The following is a 23,174-nucleotide window of genomic DNA, read 5'->3' as shown; positions in this document are numbered from 1 at the left end:
AATTAATAAAGGTATATTCTTTAAAAAATGATGTATGTCTATATAGGTATGTGTATGTGTATATGTATGCATGCGTTTATGGAAACATATATTTACCACAAATATATATGGGGGATTGGAAATGATGCAGACAATTACATTGATGGAAGCAACATTCTTTCCTATATTAAGCTGATCCACCCCTTAGTAATTATATATATTTTTTATGATATAAAAATCTGGGAAAACTCCACGGCTGTGTCACGGTCGTTTGTAGAATTAACGGACCAAGGCGCAGCGTGCGTAGAGTTCTACATGTTTAATTAAAGAAACTCACCAAAACAATACAGAACAAAACGAAACGTGAAGTCAACTGCAGTGCACACTGGCAACTACACACAAACAAACAAGATCCCACAAAAACCCAGTGGAGAAAGGCTGCCTAAATATGATCCCCAATCAGAGACAACGATAAACAGCTGCCTCTGATTGGGAACCATACCAGGCCAACATAGACAAATAATAACCTAGATAACCCACCCTAGTCACACCCCACCCCGAATAAAAGGATCTCTATGGTCAGGGCCTGACAGGCTGGATGGCATACAAGTTGAGGTACATCAAACTTTTTTTGATTTACTCAGAGGACCATTATATCATGTTTTAACCACTCCTATAAAAATTATCAGATACTCAACAAGAAGTTCTGATTTCACTTTTACTGAAAAAGGACCCAGGTGGTGAATATAAATATCCAGTCCATTAAAAACATTGGTGGCCTCTTACACCTCAGTTTTGTGATGCAAAAATTCTAGCAAAGTAAATTGCGCATAGAATTAAAAAGGTATTGTCGGACATTATTCATCCTAATCAGACAGTTTTTGGATATGGATACAATGAATACATTGGAAATAATATGTGACTCATTTCAGGAAACTAGGCGCATGTCACTCGTCACTACTTCACAGGAGAGCCATTTGAACGTAAACATTCTTTTAATAAAAATGTTATTTTTTTGCAGAAGTGCCTTCTGGCACAAGTGAACTATCATGTGCCTTAATAACAAACTTGTATGCCATCTGTAAATACGAATACATTTTTAAAATGACGTGCCTAGTTGGTTTAGCAATGGAAAAAGACAGCAACCACAATTGACTGAGATAATGGATGGGCTGGACATGCCGAGAGATGAGTTCGGATTGGTCTGCCATGTAGCAGGCTTCTGTCTATAACATGAGCTGGTCAGTATGGATAGGTAATCCTTTCTAACGCAGCTATTTCTTAAAGATATCACGTAGTAGAACTGCATAAGTGTTGCTCTCCACTTTCTGGAGGACCGAGTTTTGAAATCAGTGGAATTGGAGAATGATAGCTAAGGAGAAAATTCTGGCATTAGATTGCACATATGAAGACAGAGTTGAAAAGAGATATATATATAAAAAATCTGTCTCCAGATTACATCTTCAAACTAAGGGCAACCATGGCATCCATGACAAAGAGGGAGAAGTGTCCATCCATGTAAGATAGTCTAGCTAGCTACATTTTCAGATATTACATGTTTCTATTTTTGTCCGAAAGTCGTTTTCATTTCAAGTTAAAGTGTACTGTTAGCTAGCTAGCTAACGTTAACTGGCTGTCTTGCTAGCTAACGTTACGTGTATGATCTGTGTAGTAATATTATTCGAAACTCAGGGGCATTTGCTTTGCTAGTTATAGCCTAATGTTAGCTAGCTAACTTTGAACCTGGTTGGTTAGCTACCTACAGATTCAGGTAGTTTCGAAATCTTTGGATGTTTAGTACATGGCCTCACGTGAATCCTTAAAGAGATGGGTGGGGCTAAGGTTTAAGATGGTGTGAACGATGCTGAATGGGTGTAGACAAAGAAGAGCTCTCCAGTAGGTGTACCAAAAAATTCAAGGTCCATTTTTTCAAAAGTGAGGTTATCAACTTTCAAAGCAGAATTAATGTCCCATTGTTCCTCAACTGTAGTGTATGACATAGCATTTTCTAGCTCTGAGTCTGTACATTTATCCAATGTAAAAAACACTATTTTAAATGTTGCTACATTAGACAGAATCGAGCCGGTCGGTCACATATAAGACAAGTACTGGAAACAATCGAACACTATGAAAAATCTGAGAAACCAAGCCTGGTATTTATAGCTGACTTTGAAAAGGTTTTTAATATAGAACGATTTACCATTAAAACGGTCTGACGGTGAAGTGGGCATACTCGGTATTCATATCTCGAAATAAATAAATAATCTCACTACAATACATTTTAATAGAACGTTAGCAAAAATAGATAAAATCTTGCAACTATGGAAAGGAAAATACCTGTCTATTTGTGGAAAAATCACCCTAAATAAGTCATATCCCAGTTTACCCTAAGTGTTTGGCTATGGCCCTGCCAACACCTAACAACTTGATTTTTAAATTAAATGAGAAAAAAATATTCTGTTTTATTTGGAATGGCAAACCAGACAAAATTAAACGGGCCTATTTATATAATGAATATAAATTTGGAGGGCAGAAATGATTAAATATTAAAGCATTAGACCTCTCACTAAAGGCTTCAGTCTTACAAAAGCTATTCTTAAATCCAAACTGGTTGTCTAGCAGATTAGTAAGAATGGCCTTTTTCCCTTTATTCAGATTACAACATCTCACTTTGGGTTATTTGAAAATGAAATAATCGCCAAAATATCGTTATTTTTAAAGCAAGACATAGAATGTTGGTTGCGATTTCTGTTTAATTCACCAGAAAATACAAATATTACAACACATATTATGGTTAAACTCGAAAAATTATATCATAAATAGGACTGGTGGAGTTATGTCACACACGCAGCTAACAAAAATATATGGAAATGTCTGCTCTATTCAAAATTACAAGCAACTAATTGCAGCATTCCCGCAAAAATGAAAGAGGCAAGTGGAAGGGGGAGAAAGTAAGGAACTTGTCTGTCGGCCCTGCATTAAAGACCAAAATTGGTCTTTAATAAATAAATAAAAAATATATATTTTTAAGTATACCAGTTTCATTTAAGGACCAAAACAATGACAGCTGTGCCATACAGATTGCAAAATAGTTGGGATGAGATTTTCGATGTACCGATTCCATGGAACATAATTTATGAAACTGATATACTGTCACGAATCCCGCTTCCTGAGTCTGGGTTTGCCTGTGTGTCTGTCCTGGAGTGTGTTTCAGGTGTCCTGGAACGCACCCTGTCTGGTTGCCGGGCGAATTAGCTTGTTGGGAGATTGATGTTCACCCGCACCTGTGTCCCATCAGTATTCTGCACACCTGTCCTGATCATCATCTCTTCCCTTCAAAAGCTCTGACCTGACTTCCATTCCCTGCCGGATCGTTAGCCATGACCACCATTCTTCCGGAACCCATCATCCAGCCCTGTCTGCTCGTCGCTAGTGTTTTTTCCTATCCTTTGGATCTGCTCATCTACTTCCATCAACCCACCTCCGCTGTCCGCTCCGCCACCCGGAACTATCTACCTCCACGTTCTCATCATTTAAATAAATTCTCACCATCTTCATACTCACCTTGTCCTGGTCTGCTTCTGGGTCCGATTTTTGTAAAGCGTGACAGAACGATCCGGCCAAGTATGGACCCAGCGGACCTGGACTCCGTTCGACATGCCATTTCCCATCAGGGGATGATATTGGGTCAACACAGCACAGCGCTACAGGAGATAGCGAGTTCAGTCCAGAACTTCTCTACCAGCTTGGCGAGAATCCAGAATCAGCTCAGTTTTCCGGCGGATTCTCCACCACCTGTTTCACCCCTCTCACCTGCCGCTTCTGGAGCGGTTTCCTTCCGTGAGCCCAAGGTACCGACGCCGGATAAATATGAAGGGGATTTGGGAGGATGCCGTTCATTTATTATGCAGTGTGGGTTAGTATTTGAGCTACAGCCCCACTCTTACGCCACAGACAAGGCTAGGATAGCTTTTGTTATTGAACTGCTGCGTGGTAGAGCTTTGGAATGGGCTTCAGCTGTTTGGGAACAACAGGACACCTGCATAGCATCATACCAGGAGTTCACGGCAGAAATGAGAAAACTTTTTGACCATCCAGTCCGAGGTAAGGACGCAGCTAAGCGGTTGTTTTCTCTTCGCCAAGGAGCTCGTTATGTGGCAGACTTTGTGATTGAGTTCCGAACATTGGCTGTGGAGAGTGGGTGGAATGAGGAGGCACTACAAGCGGCTTTTTACCAGGGGTTGTCGGAGCAACTCAAGGATGAGCTGATTTCCTATCCGGAGCCTTGTGACCTGGACAGTTTGGTCGCATTATCCATTAGGGTGGATAACAGAGTTCGAGAGAGAAGGAGGGAGAAGCAGTGGGTTCGGTCCAATCTATCAGCTACTCGGTTACCATTCGGGTCAGGAGGGGAACCAGAAGGGGTTTTAATCAGGTTTCCTCACACGGGATTAATAAAGGAGTTCTGCCGCCAGATCCTGAACCTATGCAAGTGGGGCGGCACGGGTTAACTAAGGACGAGCGCCAACGTAGACGTGAGACCAACAGATGCCTCTACTGTGGTAGTTCGGGACATTACATCTCCGTTTGTCCTCAGCGCCCGTTAAACTGCTCGGCTCGTTAAGTTTGGGAGGGTTGTTAGCGAGCCAGTTTCAACCTCTCAAGATCCCCGTCAGACCCCGTTTTCCTGCTACCCTCATAAATAAGGATCAGAGTTTAGCGATTAACGCTTTCATCGATTCAGGTGCCGATGACAGCTTCATTGATGCCGACTTAGTGGAACAGCTGGGGCTTTCCAAGGAGCAATTACCGGAAGCCATTGAAGCAACCACTCTGAACGGTAGTGTTCTGGCACGGATCACTATGAGGACGGAACCGGTTAAGATGTTGTTGTCGGGGAATCATTCAGAGGTTATTTCTTTTTTTATTTTGCCTTCCCCCCATGTACCTCTGGTTCTTGGATACCCCTGGCTAAGAGAACACAACCCTTCGTTCGATTGGGTGACTGGTAAGTTAACTAGTTGGAGCATTGAGTGCCATGCTAACTGCCTCAGGACTGCCTGTTCTCATGCTGTCCCCAGTCGGGTCAGTGAGTTTGCTCCTCCTGATTTGTCCCTGGTTCCTGAAACATATCACGAGTTGGGTGAGGTGTTCAGTAAGCAGAGAGCTCAGTCACTTCCTCCCCACCGACCTTATGATTGTACGATTAAGCTGTTCCCTGGAGCTGCCTTTCCCAAGGGACGGTTATACAGTATTTCTCGACCTGAGCGGGAAGCCCTGGAGACCTACATAAAGGAGTCTCTTGCTGCAGGTCTCATTCGTCCCTCGTCATCACCCCTGGGAGCTGGATTTTTTTTTGTTCGTAAGAAGGATGGCTCTCTTCGACCGTGTATTGATTATCGGGGGTTGAATGATATTACGGTCAAGAACAAGTACCCCTTGCCCTTGATGAGCTCCGCTTTCGATTCTTTACAGGGTGCTACTGTGTTTACGAAGCTTGATCTACGCAATGCGTATTATCTGGTTCGGATCAAGGAGGGGGACGAGTGGTTGACTGGATTCAATACACCTATGGGACATTTCGAGTACCTGGTGATGCCGTTTGGACTTTCCAACGCTCCAGCAGTGTTCCAAGGTTTGGTGAATGACGTGCTGAGGGATATGATCGGTCTGTTTGTGTTCGTTTACCTGGATGACATCCTGATTTTCTCCAAGGAGCTTTCCAGCCACATCCAGCATGTTAAGCAGGTCCTGCAGCGGTTATTGGAGAACCGTCTGTTTGTGAAGGCAGAGAAGTGTGATTTTCACGCCCACACTACATCCTTTCTCGGGTACATCATCTCCAGGGGAGAGATCAAGATGGACCAAGAGAAGGTTCGGGCGGTTCGGGATTGGGTCCAGCCCGGTACGAGATTGCAGCTCCAGAGATTCCTGGGGTTTGCGAACTTCTATCGGAGGTTTATCCGTGATTACAGCCGGGTGGCCGCCCCATTAACGGCTCTGACGTCTTGCACCAGAAGGTTCTGTTGGACTCCTGAGGCAGACCGAGCATTTCTGGATTTGAAGAGTCGATTCACCAACGCCCCGATTCTCTCTCAACCTGACACTTCCCGTCAGTTTGTTGTTGAAGTGGACGCGTCTGATGTGGGGGTGGGCGCCATCCTGTCTCAGCGTAGCTCCACTGACGGTAAACTCCATCCCTGCGCTTTCTACTCTTGTCGTCTTTCTCCAGCTGAAAGAAACTACGATGTGGGTAACCGGGAGCTTCTCGCTGTGAAGATTGCTTTGGATGAGTGGCGTCACTGGTTGGAGGGAGCGGAGCAACCGTTTGTGGTCTGGACTGACCACAAGAATCTGGCTTACATGCAATCGGCTAAACGTCTCAACTCCCGTCAGGCCAGGTGGGCTTTGTTTTTTGGACGCTTCAATTTTTCCCTGACGTTCCGACCTGGGTCGAAGAACGGCAAGGCGGACGCCTTGTCCCGGATGTTCTCCAAGACGGAGGAGAGTGGGGCCAAGACTGAGACGATTCTTCCCCAGAATCTTGTCGTGGGAGCCGTTACGTGGAGGATTGAGGAGGATGTGATGGCGGCCCTTCGGACGCAGCCCGGTCCTGGTAACGGTCCACCCGGTCGGTTGTTCGTGCCTGAGTCGGTCCGTTCTGCTGTTCTTCAGTGGTCCCACGCCAGCAAGATAGCTTGTCACCCTGGCGTTGCTCGGACTATGGCGCTACTGCGCAGACGATTTTGGTGGCCTGCCATGAGGGAAGATACCCGGAGGTTTGTTGCCGCATGTCCTGTTTGTGCTCAGAACAAAAGTACCAATCGGCCCAGCTCTGGGCTTCTTCACCCTCTACCTATTCCTCGGCGACCTTGGTCGCATCTGGCCCTGGATTTTGTCACGGGATTGCCCCCTTCTGTTGGGAACACGGTCATTCTGACCATTGTGGACAGATTCAGCAAGTTTGCTCATTTTGTTCCTCTCTCCAAGCTTCCATCGGCTACGGAGACGTCTGAGATCCTGGTTAGGGAGGTATTCAGGGTCCACGGATTGCCCAGTGACATTGTTTCTGACCGTGGTCCTCAGTTTACCTCTGCTGTTTGGAGATCTTTCTGTTTGGCCATTGGAGCTACAGTCAGTCTCACTTCTGGATTTCATCCTCAATCTAATGGTCAGGCGGAGAGAGCCAACCAGAAGATGGAGTCCACGCTGCGTTGTCTTGTCTCTTCTGATCCTACCTCTTGGTCATCTCAATTACCCTGGGTCGAGTATGCCCATAATACCCTTCCGTCATCTGCCACTGGGATGTCCCCCTTCCAATGCCTGTACGGTTACCAACCTCCTTTGTTTCCTTCTCAGGAAAGGGATCTCTCGGTTCCCTCTGTCCAGACCCACATTCGTCGTTGCCACCGGACCTGGCATCGGGCCAGGAAGGCTCTCCTTAGAGTGTCTGATCGGTATCAGATCCAGGCGAATCGTTGCCGTATTCCTGCCCCAGCTTATACGGTCGGAGATAAGGTTTGGTTGGCTACACGGGATCTTCCTCTACGGACTGAGTCGAGAAAGTTGTCACCGAAGTTCATTGGTCCGTTCGTAGTGGAGAGAATCATTAATCCTGTTGTGGTTCGACTCAAGTTGCCTGCAACTCTTAGAGTACATCCCACATTTCATGTCTCCTGCCTCAAGCCGGTTCACCTCAGTCCTCTGTTGCCCCCTCCTCCTCGTCCTCCTCCTCCTCGGATGATCGGAGGTGGTCCTGTCTACACGGTGCGTCGCATCATGGACTCCAGACGGCGGGGTCGAGGGTACCAGTATTTAGTGGATTGGGAAGGATATGGTCCAGAGGAGAGGAGTTGGATTCCTCGGCGTCAGATCCTGGATGACGACCTGCTTCGTGACTTCTACCGCCTCCACCCTGGCGCTCCAGGTAGTCCGCCCGGTGGCGTTCGTCGGAGGAGGGGTACTGTCACGAATCCCGCTTCCTGAGTCTGGGTTTGCCTGTGTGTCTGTCCTGGAGTGTGTTTCAGGTGTCCTGGAACGCACCCTGTCTGGTTGCCGGGCGAATTAGCTTGTTGGGAGATTGATGTTCACCCGCACCTGTGTCCCATCAGTATTCTGCACACCTGTCCTGATCATCATCTCTTCCCTTCAAAAGCTCTGACCTGACTTCCATTCCCTGCCGGATCGTTAGCCATGACCACCATTCTTCCGGAACCCATCATCCAGCCCTGTCTGCTCGTCGCTAGTGTTTTTTCCTATCCTTTGGATCTGCTCATCTACTTCCATCAACCCACCTCCGCTGTCCGCTCCGCCACCCGGAACTATCTACCTCCACGTTCTCATCATTTAAATAAATTCTCACCATCTTCATACTCACCTTGTCCTGGTCTGCTTCTGGGTCCGATTTTTGTAAAGCGTGACATATACAAAACTACACTGGATTCAAAACGTAGTTTTTCAATTTAAATGAATATGCAAAATTCTTGCAGCCAATAGAATGTTATATATACGGAGGATACAACCAAAGTTCCCTCTAAGCTGCGTGCGTAGCAACCTCACTGAGTTCGCCCCATTAGTTTGCACTACATACAGTGCATACGGAAAGTATGCAGACCCCTTGACTTTTCTAAATGTTGTTTCGTTACAGCCTTGAGATTAAATTGTTTTCCCCCCCTCATAAATCTACACACAATAACCCATAATGAGAAAGCAAAAACAGGTTTTTAGAATTTTTGCAAATGAAGAAAAAAAACACATTTATGTAAGTATTCAGACCCTTTACCCAGTTAAAACACATTTGGCAGCGATTACAGCCTTGCGTCTTCTTGGGTATGACGCTAAAGGTTTGGCACACATGAATTTGGGGAGTTTCTACCATTCTTCTCTGCAGATCTTCTCAAGCTCTGTCAGGTTGATTGGGAAGCGTCACTGCACAGCTATTTTCTGGTCTATCCAGATGTTCGATCGGGTTCAAGTCCAGGCTCTGGCTGGGCCACTCAAGGACATTCAGTGACTTGTCCTGAAGCGACTCCTGCCTTGTCTTGGCTGTGTGCTTAGGGTTGTTATCCTGTTGGAAGGTGAACCTTCACCCCAGTCTGATGTCCTGAGCACTCTGGAGCAGGTTTTCATCAAGGATCTCCCTGTACTTTGCTCCGTTCATCTTTCCCTCCATCTTGACTAGTCTCCCAGTCCCTGCTGCTGAAAAACATCCCCACAGCATGATGCTGCCACCACCATGCTTCACTGTCGGGATGGTGCCAGTTTTCCTCCAAAAGTGACGCTTGGTATTCAGGTCAAAGAGTTCAATCTTGGTTTCATCGTCCGGGTTTGGCCGGGGTTGGCCGTCATTGTAAATAAGAATTTGTTCTTAACTGACTTGCCTAGTTAAGTAAAGGTTACATTTTTAAAAAATCAAATTATAAAAACAGAGAATCTTGTTTCTCATGGTCTGAGAGTCCTTTGGGTGCCTTTTGTCAAACTCCAAGTGGGCTTCCATCTGGCCATTCTACCATAAAGGCCTGATTGGTGGAGTGCCGCAAAGATAGTTGTCCTTCTGGAAGGTTCTCCCATCTCCACAGAGGAACTCTGAAGCTCTGTCAGAGTGACCATTGCGTTCTTGGTCACCTCCCTGACCAAGGCCCTTCTCCCCCGATTGCGCCGTTTGGCCAGGCGCCCAGCTATAGAAAGAGTTTTGGTGGTTCCAAACTTCTTCCATTTAAGAATGATGGAGGCCACTGTGTTCTTGGGGACCTTCAATGCTGCAGAAATGTTTTGGTACCCTTCCCCAGATCTGTGTCTCGACACAATCCTGTCTCGGTACATTTGCAAAAAAATAATAATAACTGTTTTCGTCATTATGGGGTATGGTCTGTAGATTGATGAGGGGAAAAATGATTTAATCAATTTTAGAATAAGGCTGTAACGTAACAAAATGTGGAAAAAGGGAATGTGTCTGAATATTTTCCGAATTCACTGTATGCATACAGTATTTGAATGTGTCCATTTAAGCAGCTACCTGTGCTTATCATGTTGTTGTGTGTGTGAATGCTGACTAAATTGTAACTAGACAGAGATGCGTCACTCTCTGAAGCGCCTCATCCTAAAATCAACATAAGTGCACAGCATTTCCAACCCCACAGCCAGAAGACAGATCCAGTTAGAAGTGAGGCTAAAAAAGGTCATGGCCATTTCATCAACCATGCTGCCCAGCAGCCTAGTGCTGCAACTATTCCTTCCTTCCTTCAGCCTCTCTTCCTCCTCTTCAGTCCAGCTCAACATCTCATTTTCAACCCACAGAGGCCCGGAGCTTTAGCCCCGATCAATGTGTCTCTCCCTGGGCATAAAATGTTAGCTGAGGTTAGTGTCAATGTGTTACGCTCGACAGCTTCACTGGCTCCATTTGTCCAACCCTCCTTGGGCGAAAGGGTGGGAGAGGGTGAGATAGGGATGAGAGGAGCTGAAGGGACACAATCTGTTGGTTGGCTATGTATTTGTTTGTTTTTCTTTTATATATATATACAGTACCGGTCAAAAGTTTGCACACACCTGGAATCATGTAGTAACCAAAAAAGTGTTAAACAAATGTATATTTTATATTTGAAATTCTTCAAAGTAGCCGCCCTTTGCCTTGATGACAGCTGTGCATAATCAAGAACTTTGAAAGTTTCTTAAAGTCGCAAAAACCACCAAGCGCAATGATGAAACTGGCTCTCATGAGGACCTCCACAGGAAAGGAAGACCCAGAGTTACCTCTGCTGCAGAGGATAAGTTCATTCGAGTTACCAGCCTCAGAAATTGCAGCCCAAATAAATGCTTCACAGAGTTCAAGTAACAGACACATCTCAACATAAACTGTTCAGAGGAGACTGCGTGAATCAGGCCTTCATGGTCGAATTGCTGCAAAGAAACCACTACTAAAGGACATCAATAAGAAGAAGAGACTTGCTTGGGCCAAGAAACACGAGCGATGGACATTATACCAATGGAAATCTGTCTTTTGGTCTGATGAGTCCAAAATTGACATTTTTAGTTCCAACCGCCTTTGTCTTTGTGAGACGCAGAGTAGGTGAACGGATGATCTCCGCATGTGTGGTTCCCACCGTGAAGCATAGAGGAGGAGGTGTGATGGTGTGGGGGTGCTTTGCTGGTGACACTGTCTGGGATTTATTTAGAATTCAAGGCACACTTAACCAGCATGGCTACCACAGCATTCTGCAGCAATACGCATCCCATCTGGTTTGCGCTTAGGGGGACTATCATTTGTTTTTCAACAAGACAATGACCCAACACAACAGGCTGTGTAAGGGCTATTTGACCAAGAAGGAGAGTGATGGAGTGCTGCATCAGATGACCTGACCTCCACAGTCACCCAACCTCAACCCAATTGAGATGGTTTGGGATGAGTTGGACCACAGAGGGAAGGAAAAGCAGCCAACAAGTGCTCATGACTGTTGAAAAAGCTTTCCATGTGAAGCAAAGCTGAGTGTGCAAAGCTGTCATCAAGGCAACGGGTCGCTACTTTGAATTTTTTTTTATCTAAAATAATAATTTTGATTTATTTAACACTTTTTTGGTTACCACATGTACATTATTCCATATGTGTTATTTCATAATTTTGATGTCTTTACTATTATTATACAATATAGAAAATAGTACAAATAAAGAAAAACCCTTGAAGGAGTAGGTGTGTCCAAACTTATGACTGGTACTGTTTATTCCTTGCTGCACGTGTGAGCAACATTATATTGTCAATTAACAAGCAATTTTGAAAATAATTAGTTACAAAAACGACTGACTGCATGTTCCTTGGTATGACTTTGGAAGATTGTGTTCATTTGTTAATTTAGTAAGAAAAGTTGTATTCATTTTTTCTTAGGCCTTCTCATCATAAATCCCACAATAGCCACCTGTTTGTAAAAGGCCACGTTGTGCATATCTGTAGAAATAATCTAAGTTAATTGAGAAAATTGTCATTCAGGTATTTTGCTGGTTATTTACAGAGCGCTTTATCAGAGGGCGACAGGTGTGTGGGTGAGCAACCTTGGAGTCAGAGAAGAATATAATGTGGGAAAATCTGGATACCCAATCTCCTTACCAATGGGAATGTCCTTGGGACCAGTTTATCCTGTTAACAGGCTATGCACACATTCATTCCCAAACATCTTTGAGTCACGTCTGACTGTGTTAATCCTTACAACCTACCCCAGCTTTGGAGAAGTCTTTGTGTGTGCGTGCGCATGTATATGAGTGCGCGCGTGTATATGAGTGCGCGCGTGTATATGAGTGCGTGCGCTTGAGAGAGAGAAAAAAAAAGAGTGAGAGAGAGAGAAAAAAAAATGGAGAGTGATTGAACGATATGGCGGTTGGCTAATATATTTATCGGTATTCTGTTTGCCTTCCTTTCACCTCAACCTTCATTCGTGATTGTCTTTCTCATCTAGTTACTACTGAGAAGGCTGCTTTTACAGCTTCTATAAAGAACAAAGCAGTTTTAAGTTAGTAGACAAAGAATTTGCCAACGTGTTTATGCAAATTTGCTACCATAACAATCCTTTTTACCGTAATAAAATAAGAAATGTGTGTCTGGTAAACCTCATGTCTGCTTGAGCTAGGCTATTTACTTTAAAATACCATAACATTGACAGGTCTAGTGGGACTATCCAACTATCCAAAAATGGAGTGCATCGCTCACAAGGGGACAGATTATTCCAGGTCTTCCGAATAGTGCTGAATCAGGGGACCTGTTTAAAGATTGATGTGGCCAATACTGTCATCCCATTTCATTTTTCAATATACTGTATCTCAATGTACGATTTATGAAGGACATTTTGATTATTCGCTATGTAGTTGTCATCACAGCTCTCCATTATTTAATGTAGTGTGTGTGAAGAATACACTTGGGCACTGCATAAAGCCTGGGTGCACCTTTAAAAAGAAACTGATGCTTTCAATGCTGCTTTCCACAGCAATATCCCATGTATTACTCCAAATGAATGTGCTGTGATAAGGACAGATGGAAACAGCCATATTGTTAGCCGCCATTTATGTTCAAATTCATGGTATTCATTTGTGCAGTCATCTGGATAAAACCACTATGTGAGTCTGTTAATAGTGTTTTTGACGAAGTTGCCAAAAGTAACCATGTGTTTTGATTGCATCCTAAATCAATTGACGAAAATACAGTGAAGATGTGTCAAAATATACAGAGATTAACTACAAAATAATGACACGTGAATCTCGGGATTCTGAGAGTAGTTATCAATATTTGACAGGCTACATGATCAATGATCAATTTATTTCTTATAGACAAATAACAATACAAAATACAAACCACAAACCATCCAAACAACAAGAGCAGTTTTTACAATGCAGAGAACTGCCGGCAAGAGAGACCAGGTTACACAACACTGCTGAGTGAAGATAAACTGTATACTGTACATAGATGTCTTTCTTTTTGAAATCACAGCACAACATAATTTGTTTTACAGTGTCCATGCTGCAAACTCGCTACCAGGCACCACTCCCTTTTATGGTGGAAAATGTTTAGCGGAGACAGTAGATGAAAGTGCACGTACCTTCTTTGAAACATACCGCAGTTGTAGTGTTACCAGAGAAGAGCAGAGTAGCTCCACATTGATCGCTCGGTAGCAAAATACTGTACATTGATTGGAACAAACGATCAAACTGAACATAACAAACGACGTTATTACACAATAGCTCTACTGGCAGACAATTGAAATGGTGCAAAGGTAGGAATTGAGAACAGGTCTGAAACATACATTGAAAAACAGATTTCTCATGGCACCGAACAATCAATTGCAAGCATTTTTACACCTAAAAGGGACAGAGAGGGCGTTTCGTCAGTATAAAATAAACAACAAAGAACTGTATATTTTTTCCTGGTTTGAATTCTAAATTCAATCAATGCTCGTTCCTTTTATGCTTTATCTTTCTGTTTTTTGACACTGCTTTATGCTTTATGGCTGTACCACGACACACCAGCCTCCCTCAAACCTCCAAAGTAAAACACTTTGGCATTGATGAATCCTCTAATCTCGCCTTTGCTCTGTGGCAGTGGTTCCCAAACATTTTATAGTCCAGTACCCCATCAAACGTTCAACCTCCAGCTGCGTACCCCCTCTAGCACCAGTGTCAGCGCACTCTCAAATGTTGTTTTTTGCCATCATTTAAAGCCTGCCATACACACACTATACGATACATTTATTAAACATAAGAATGAATGTGAGTTTTTGTCACAACCCGGCTCGTGGGAAGTGACAAAGAGCTCTTACAGGACCAGGGCACAAATGATAATATAATAATAATCAATAATTTTGCTCTTTATTTAGCCATCTTACATATAAAACTTTATTTGTTCATCGAAAATTGTGAATTACTCACCACAGGTTAATGAGAAGGGTGTGCTTTAAAGGATGCACATAACTCTGCAATGTTGGGTTGTATTAGAGTCTCAGTCTTAAATCATTTTTCACACACAGTCTGTGCCTGTGTTTAGTTTTCATGCTAGTGAGGGCCGAGAATCCACTCTCACATAGGTACGTGGTTGCAAAGGGCATCAGTGTCTTAACGGCACGATTTGCCAAGGCAGGATACTCTGAGCGCAGCCCAATCCAGAAATCTGGCAGTGGCTTCTGATTAAATTCAATTTTCACAGAATCGCTTGTTGCAATTTCGATAAGGCTCTCTTGTTCAGATATCGGTAAGTGGAATGGAGGCAGGGCATGAAAGAGATAACGAATCCAGTTGTTTGTGTCAGCCGTTTCGGGAAAGTACCTGCGTAATTGCGCACCCAACTCACTCAGGTGCTTCGCTATATCACATTAGACATTGTCCGTAAGCTTGAGTTCATTTGCACACAAAAAATCATACAATGATGGAAAGACCTGCGTGTTCTCCTTGATAATGCAGACAGAGAAGAGCTCCAACTTCTTAATCATAGCCTCAATTTTGTCCCGCACATTGAATATAGTTGCGGAAGGTCCCTGTAATCCTAGATTCATATCATTCAGGCGAGAAAAAAACATGAGCCAGATAGGCCAGTCGGGTGAGAAACTCGACATCAATCAAACAGTCAGACAAGTGAAAATTACGGTCAGTAAAGAAAACTTTAAGCTCGTCTCTCAATTCAAAAAAACATGTCAATACTTTGCCCCTTGATAACCAGCACACTTCTGTATGTTGTAAAAGCGTTACATGGTCGCTGCCCATATCATTGCATAGTGCAGAAAATACACGAGAGTTCAGGGGCATTGCTTTAACAAAGTTAACCATTTTCACTGTAGTGTCCAAAACATCTTTCAAGCTGTCAGACATTCCTTTGGCAGCAAGAGCCTCTCGGTGGATGCTGCAGTGTACCTAAGTGGCATCGGGAGCAACGGCTTGCGTTACCACTCCACTATGTCTCCCTGTCATGGCTTTTGCGCCATCAGTACAGATACCAACACATCTTGACCACGTCCATTTGATGTCACAAAGCTGTCCAGTACTTTAAAAATATCCTCTCCTGTTGTCCTGGTTTCCATAAACGTAACGGACATATACCAGGAGCTGTGCCAGGCCCGCCACGTCTGTTGACTCATCCAGCTGTAACACACAGAATTTACTGGCTTGTTTGCGAAGCAGTAGTTGTTTCATAACATCTCCTGCCATGTCACTGATGCGTCGTGAAACAGTGTTGTTTGATGAAGGTGTCGTTTTTTTGGGCCTTTTCCCCCAGCATTGTCCCAGCCATATCCGCGGCAGCAGGTAGAATTAAGTCCTCCACGATAGTATGTGGCTTGCCTGTCCTAGCCATTCGGTAGTTCACCATATAAGACGGTATCTGTTGTTCATGGTATCTGTTGCTTTTATACATGTCTTACTACTCAAAAGTCATCTTAATTCTCGCTCAAAAAACTCCTGTGGCTTATTTTTCAAATTGGCATGTTTTGTTTCTAAATGTCTGCGCAAGAGTGAAGGTTTCATCGAGTTGTGAGATAGTACTTTTGCACATATAACACACTGTGGCTGAGGAAAGACACTACTCCCAATATAAGTGCATATTTGCGTCTCTTCTATGGTCCAATGTCCCTGTCTGTTGTTCGGTGCTTTCCCGGGTAAGGGGGCAGTAGCTCTTCGGCTATATCAGATTCACAACTGTCAGTGTACATGCTAGCTGAGCTAACATCAAATGTAGAATCACTGATGCTAGCATTGGATGTGCTCGTGGACGCAGTACAACTTGTGTCGTTGACAGGTGCAGGTGTTATACTGCTGGTAGTAGCAGCACTACCAGTAGAGCTGGTATGTATCTATATGGACGCGGGCCTTACTTTTTGTAACTATTTATCAATTTTCGAACTAACGGAATGAGCAGCAGCTATGTTTGGCTACATACGGACCGTTAGTGGAATTCCCGCGAGAGAGTAACGGTTAATGTGATTGGATGTTCATTATTTGACTAGGCTACCTGTATTTGACATTGTGTTGTTATTTCGCTGAACACTAGATGGTTTAATTTTATTTTTGGCAGTGAAACTAGGTTTCTCAGGTGAGAAAAAAACTCACCCAAATGTATAGCCCCGTTGGAAAATATAAATGTATTGTTTGAAAATGTGAAGAATTTTTCATCTTTTTTAATGTGAATCACCTTTTTATTTGGCGTACCCCCGACGGCATTGCGCGTACCCCGGTTTGGGAATAGCTGCTCTGTGGGATGTTCTTGGGGGGATCCATTAAGGGGAAATGCTACCATCAGTCTCTGCTGTTGCAGATGTCAACATAATGTTTGGTCTTGTCATGTCAGGCACCTGACCTAAAGACAACCATCAACCACCCAGGTGTCTGAGTTATCAAAGATCTTTCTCATTATGGACTCTGGGCCTTTCAACTCTTTTTGATTGATTCCACACCACAGTAGTCCATTATGGGTACAGCGGGATGTTTAACCATGCTGCATTTTTTGACACAAGCCCCTGCGGAACGTTTCATATTGGGTGAACCTTTTAGCCTATAAGGTTACTATACATTTTTGACACTAACCCCTGCAGAACGTTCCATATCAGGTGAGCCTGATTTATAGTACCCAATAAGGTTACTATAAAGTCAAATGGCATTGAGCAATCAAACGGATGAAAGATCTGGAGTGTCATTGCTTTGCTATCAGTCCTTTTCATCATCAGTAACCTTTAAAGAAATTTCATCCCAACTCATCTCTATTTCCCTGACAGGCAGGTTTCAAAGCGATGTGTGATATTTACACCCCTCGAGCAGAGATGGTTTTAATACTCTGCCTCCTTTGAATTTTGCCTTTGAAATGTGGTCAGTGATCACATTCTCGCTGTGCTGTTTTCAAACATGCAAAGTAGCAGGCTGGTTCAAACAACTATGGCCAGACAGTTTGACTCCTCCTGTAGAGTGAGCTTATCTTTTAAACACACACACACACACACACACACACACACACACACACACACACACACACACACACACACACACACACACACACACACACACACACACACACACACACACACACACACACACACACACACTGAGTACCTGGTCCACACACACACACACACACTGAGTACCTGGTCTAGACCTCTCCAGATAAAAAAGAGGGATAACAGCTTATCTTTTAAACACACACAAGCACACACACACACACACACACACACACACACACACACACACACACACACACACACACACACACACACACACACACACACACACACACACACACACACACACACACACACACACACACACACACACACACACACACACCACACACACACACACACACACACACACACACAAACACACACACACACACTGAGTACCTGGCCTAGACTTCTCCAGATAAAAAAGAGGGATAACATCTTTCCCTTTTTTCCTTTGTAGGAAAACACTCTACAGAGATGGAAACTGTTGCTCAGTATGTGAAAGCAGTGAAAGCAGTATTACCTCGCAAATTAAATCTGTGTGTCACACAATGTTGAGGACTGATTTAAACAATGCCTATAATTGGGTGCTTTGTGCTAAGATGGCTACAGAGAGGGGAGAATATATTTTCACCATGCTAGATAAAGAAATTAAGCATTCCTTCCTCTATTGACAACACATTTTTGGTATTTAATGTTTACCGGTGTACTGCTCAAATACTAAATCAATTCCTCTGCAGAAAATGAATTATAGAATAGAATTCACAAACTAGAGCCTAGATGGATTTACTTTTTCCGTCAGGGAGTGCTAAGGGAAACCCTGCCTGACAGAGAGGGGTCCTCGAATGACATCCTCTTGGTGCTGGGCAGGAACTGGTCACTGGGTGTGGGCGTGGCCAACTCGTCCATCTCAGTAGTAAAATGGTCAGGGCTCTCTCCATTGGTTGTGTCCTTGATGACACTGTAGGTCAGGGCCACGCTGTAAGACGCCGGCTTCTCCAATCGCTGCGGACCGCAGTGACACAACTTCTTGAAGGAGGTGCGGAACTTCTGAGACATGGCGTTGTAGATGACAGGGTTGACGGCGCTGTTCAGGTAGATGCAGATGCGGCAGAAGAGTAGGAACCAGTGGTCCAGGTAAGCCTTGTCCAGGAAGGAGTTTACCACCACCAGCGTCCGATAGGGCATCCAGAGGAGGGCGAAGAGCACCACCACCACAGCTAACATCTTAGTCACCTGACAACAACACATGGAAGAAAATCAATGGCCATTTTCATCAAAAGACAGGGGAAAGAATAGAATTCAGCTTGACCGCTGTAAAAACATTTTGACACGAACATGGAAAAATGTCCTGTTCCTGCTATGCAAAGAAAAGTGGTTGAAATGGGTCAGAGAGCACCCTCTGACAATTAATATCAACCACAGACTGAAGAGACGGACAAAACAGCATCTGTAAGACTAAACCAACAGAGCCTAGAGAGCAGTTTAATTGCAAATATAATGATGATGTGATAATGTTTATATTAAACTGTATCATACTTATTTATGTTGTGAGGTCTCACACCAGTGATGTGTCTCTTATTGGATAGGGCCAGGGAGCGACTATCATCATTACTCGAGGAAGATTCCTGATCACTATCCTTATTCAATTTGGATCTTTTGAGGTAATTCACCAGGCCCTGGTAAGTGGCATGGATTGCACTGGTTTCCATTCATCGCTAGACCAGTTAGATGTGTGTGTTATGTCAGAGCCTTATCCCGACTTGTTTTGCTAAATGACCTAGCAGTGAGCACAGATCCATCATCTGTCTTTTTTGTCTATGCCACTGAGACAGAAAGAGCCCAAGGCCCGGCTTGGTCCATGTACAGACAAGGCTGAGGATGTGCAACCAAGGTAACCTTATTCATTACGAATAGAACATCTAAGATGTCTTTAGTGCGTATGTCTTCACACCTAAGAGTTAATGCATGGTGGAAGCACCTTCAGCAGCCAATACAGCTGGGAATCATTTTTTATAATATTCTACCAACTTTGCACAACTCTTCAGGCAACATACATGCATATCTGTGGTTTTTGTCAAAATTGCTTACGCTCAGTAAATTTGGTTGGGAGTCATTGATGGAGAGCAATATTCAAACCTGGTCTCAGATTTTCAAGCATATTTCATTCAGGACTGAGACTGGACCACTCAGGAACACTCAACACCTCTTGGAAAGCCATTCTGGTGTGTCTTTGGCATTAAAATGTGTGTAATTGTCCCGCTGAAAAATAGAAGACTGAGGTGGTTTTCCTCTATCTTTTTACCTGGGCTTTGCTACTTTCATTTTTAACAGGGGTGAAAGTACTATATATTTAATTTCTTACAGGTAGATTACTTCAATTACTTCAAAAGGCTCCTGTAAGCCTGGCAACCTGCGCATGTTACATACTGACCAAACCGGACATGTGCGTGCGTGCGTCCGCGTGTGCCATCGTGCACACATAGATTTTGTTCACCCACACCAGAAGCGATTAGGACACGCAGGTTGAAATATTAATTTGGGGACAGGTCGAAACTAATGAAACAATTATGGCAATTTAGCTAGCTAGCTTGCTGTGCTGGCTAATTTGTCCTGGGATATAAACATTGGGTTGTTATTTTACCTGAAATGCACAAGGTCCTCTACTCCGACAATTAATCCACAGATAAATACTGCTGCGAGCGAGCAGTATGGGTGTAATGATTGAATAACATGTATGTGTACATTGATTTTGCATCGCTCGCGCACGCAACGCGAGCGGTGTGGTCAGCATGCTAGTCCACTCTAAAATAATTCCCACATCCATGCAGTGCACTGAGCAGCGGCCATTAGATGAATGGAAAAAGACATCTGTTACAAATCACCAAAAAGTGTAAGGAATTACATTCTGTGATTGTCATTGATTGGGCCTACACTCGTAAACTGAGTCCACTGTCCAGTCACATCTCCTTCTCGGCCACTCATCTCTGCCTTCACAAAATGTCACTGTTATCGCCGAACCACGTCACATTTTGAGGCGCATTCCACAAGTTTTCTAGTCCGTTCACTAATTTTCATGAGGGTGACATGCGTTAATGATAAACAGTAGTGTAATAGCCTACAGGTTTCTTGGCATCTTCGTTTTAAATATTGTGTTGGCTCATGTTCAACCGGTATGGTGTACATGTATCCCAGTATTTATTTTGCCGGTACTCTGTCTCCAGTCCCTGCTGGTGACAAGCATTCCCATAACATGCTGCTGGCACCACAATACTTGAAAATCCACTCCATATAGCGGACCTCTCCCTTTCTTCAGATAAACTTACACCCCTCCCATTCGCATGCTCAGTCTCAGGTGCTGTGTGTGCTCTACATGTGTTACAAACTACATTATTCAGTGGCGTGTGCTGTCAGCATAGCGGTGAGGCTTTATGAGTCTATATTAATGTGGTTTGTCGCATGTTGACTTGCTCGTGCTGCACACTGTAATCTACTTACAATGATTACCCACTGGTTGGATCAACGTTGTTTCCACGTCGTTTCAATGAAATTACGTTGAACTAACGTGGGATAGATGTGGAATAGACGTTGAATTGACATCTGTGCCCAGAGGGCAAATGTTCACTTCTCTAGGATGTTATCATACACTCTTAGAAAAAAAGATCTTAATTATCTATAACCTAAAAGGGTAATTCGGCTGTCCCCATAAAATAACCCTTTGAAGAAGCCTTTTTGGTTTGAGGTAGAAACCTTTCCACACAGTGTTCTACATGGAACCCAAAAGGCTTCTACCTTGAACCAAAATGGGTTCTCCTATGGGGACAGCCAAAGAACCCTTTTGGAAGCAATTTTTGTAAGAGTGTACAGTATATTCTGGGAATGAGCACCCCAACTTCACGACATATCATACCAGTGCAATTATAAAACTGTTGAATTCATAATCTAATTATACTGGAGTCACACACAAACACACTGTAGTTATTACACTGTAGATACACCGTTATAAGATCAACTTTAAAGCAATAGTGGCAACTTACCTGCCTGCGAGAGCGGGCAGTTGTGCTACAGGATGAATTGTTGGTGCTCATCATCCTGTTTCCTTGGCATGATTCTTTTTTCCACTTTTTAGTATTTTCCTTGGTGTCTGCCGGCAATGGGTTGAGGAAAAGAATTCTAGCGATAAATCCATACAGAACAGTGGCTAGCATGAGAGGCACCACATAGAACACGGCAAAGTCAGTGAAGTAGATTGGCAGGTAAAGATTTCTTGACACTTTGTATTCGCATGAGACCAAGGTAATATTGTCGTAAGTCAACTCTTTCGTGTCAGACAGATAAAACCACAAGGCGCAGTAGAGCGAGGTAAAAGCCCAAACGACCACGATGATTTTCTTTGCTCTTGACAGAGTGCACATAAACTGCGCTTTTATGGGGTGGCAGATGGCTATGTACCGCTCAATGGTGAAAGCGGTGATGGAGCATGAAGACGCGTTGATGCCCAAGTACTGGAAATAAGTTATGCTAAGGCACCCGACGTATCCGTACACCCAGCCTCCTCCATAGAAACTCTCTGTAATATTCGGCAGTCCCGCCGCAGTCAGAACCATCAGGTCGGCCACCGCCAAACTCACCAGGTAACAGTTGGTCGGTGTCCGCATGTGTTTGGTTGTAAGAACAACTAGTATCACCATAACGTTTCCAACTATTCCTATCCCACAGATGAGGATCACAAAAAATATGCTGACCACTTTGTATTCCATGCTATAATCAGTCCATGGACCAAGCGTCTGGTTATCTGGATTTGAAGTAACATTTTCCATGGTTTAGTTCTGTACTCTTCACTTGGAGGAGTAATTCATTTCAGACATAGACTTTACATTTAAAATAGCCTCGAGAGCTCCCTTAAAAAATCTATTAGTTCCAAAACCAAGTCATTATTCAATAAAGTATTTTGTATTACTTATCCAAAATAAAAGTGAACTAATTTCATGAGGTTATGAAAGCGATATATCATATAAAATCGAGCAAAATATATTCGATTAATACGAAGACCAGGTTTGGATGTTGGTGCTGTTTACCCATGTTTTAGTCCTCTTTATGCACGAAGTTAGGCAAACTGCCAGTAAAGGCAAAGAGGTAAAGTAAAGAGGTGTGACATGTCGTGCGCTGCTCCAGTCTGAGAAGACAGCCTTCTCATTACGCACAGAGCTCAAAAGAGCGCTTTGACTGTGGCTCCACTCTCTACCAGCTGTTCTGGTAGTGTGGTTGTAGCCAACAGAAAAGCAGTGTATGCGTGCATGATAGAGCAGGGACGTGAATTTTAACGATGGACTTAAAACATGTACACAGTAAAAATGTACTATTCGGATAAAGCCTAAAACAATAAATGAGTTAGGGTTTCTCAATTTTAGAAAACTACGTTTGTGTGAAACCAAATATATTAACCAAATATATGATTCAATGCCAACGGTTATATTTGTTATATTTACGGTTATATTTTTACCAAACCTATATTTCAGGTTGTAAATTTGTAAAATCCTACTCAAATTGGACTTTTCAGATGTATTGGTTATCTGAAAGTCTTGCTTGGACATCATGACATCACATGTGTTCAGTGTATTTCTCTTACGTGCATTGACCTCCCAGCTAGCACATAGCGTTCAGAGAACTATATATTTCATAGAGCTTGGTGAGATCGTGGTTGTCCTATGGTCATTTTGCATTAAACCTTCCCGACACTTTCTGGGA

General features: G+C 43.5%; 1 protein-coding gene across 1 annotated transcript; it reads right to left on the bottom strand.

The window, feature by feature from the left end:
- Positions 1-13,221: 13,221 nt before the first annotated feature.
- Positions 13,222-22,623, bottom strand: LOC139564360 (thyrotropin-releasing hormone receptor-like). The gene is made up of 2 exons (XM_071383831.1): positions 21,464-22,623; positions 13,222-18,662 (listed from the first exon to the last, which is right to left on the bottom strand). Exons 1-2 carry the CDS (start codon positions 22,244-22,246, stop codon positions 18,225-18,227), a joined length of 1,221 nt encoding a protein of 406 aa, XP_071239932.1. The 5' UTR covers positions 22,247-22,623; the 3' UTR covers positions 13,222-18,224.
- Positions 22,624-23,174: the final 551 nt, after the last annotated feature.

The sequence above is a fragment of the Salvelinus alpinus genome, chromosome 35 (genome assembly GCF_045679555.1).
Source record: "Salvelinus alpinus chromosome 35, SLU_Salpinus.1, whole genome shotgun sequence".
NCBI classification, from domain to species: domain Eukaryota; kingdom Metazoa; phylum Chordata; class Actinopteri; order Salmoniformes; family Salmonidae; genus Salvelinus; species Salvelinus alpinus.
The sequence above is the reverse complement of the archived record's forward strand: the minus strand, read 5'-3'. Positions and strand labels throughout refer to the sequence as shown.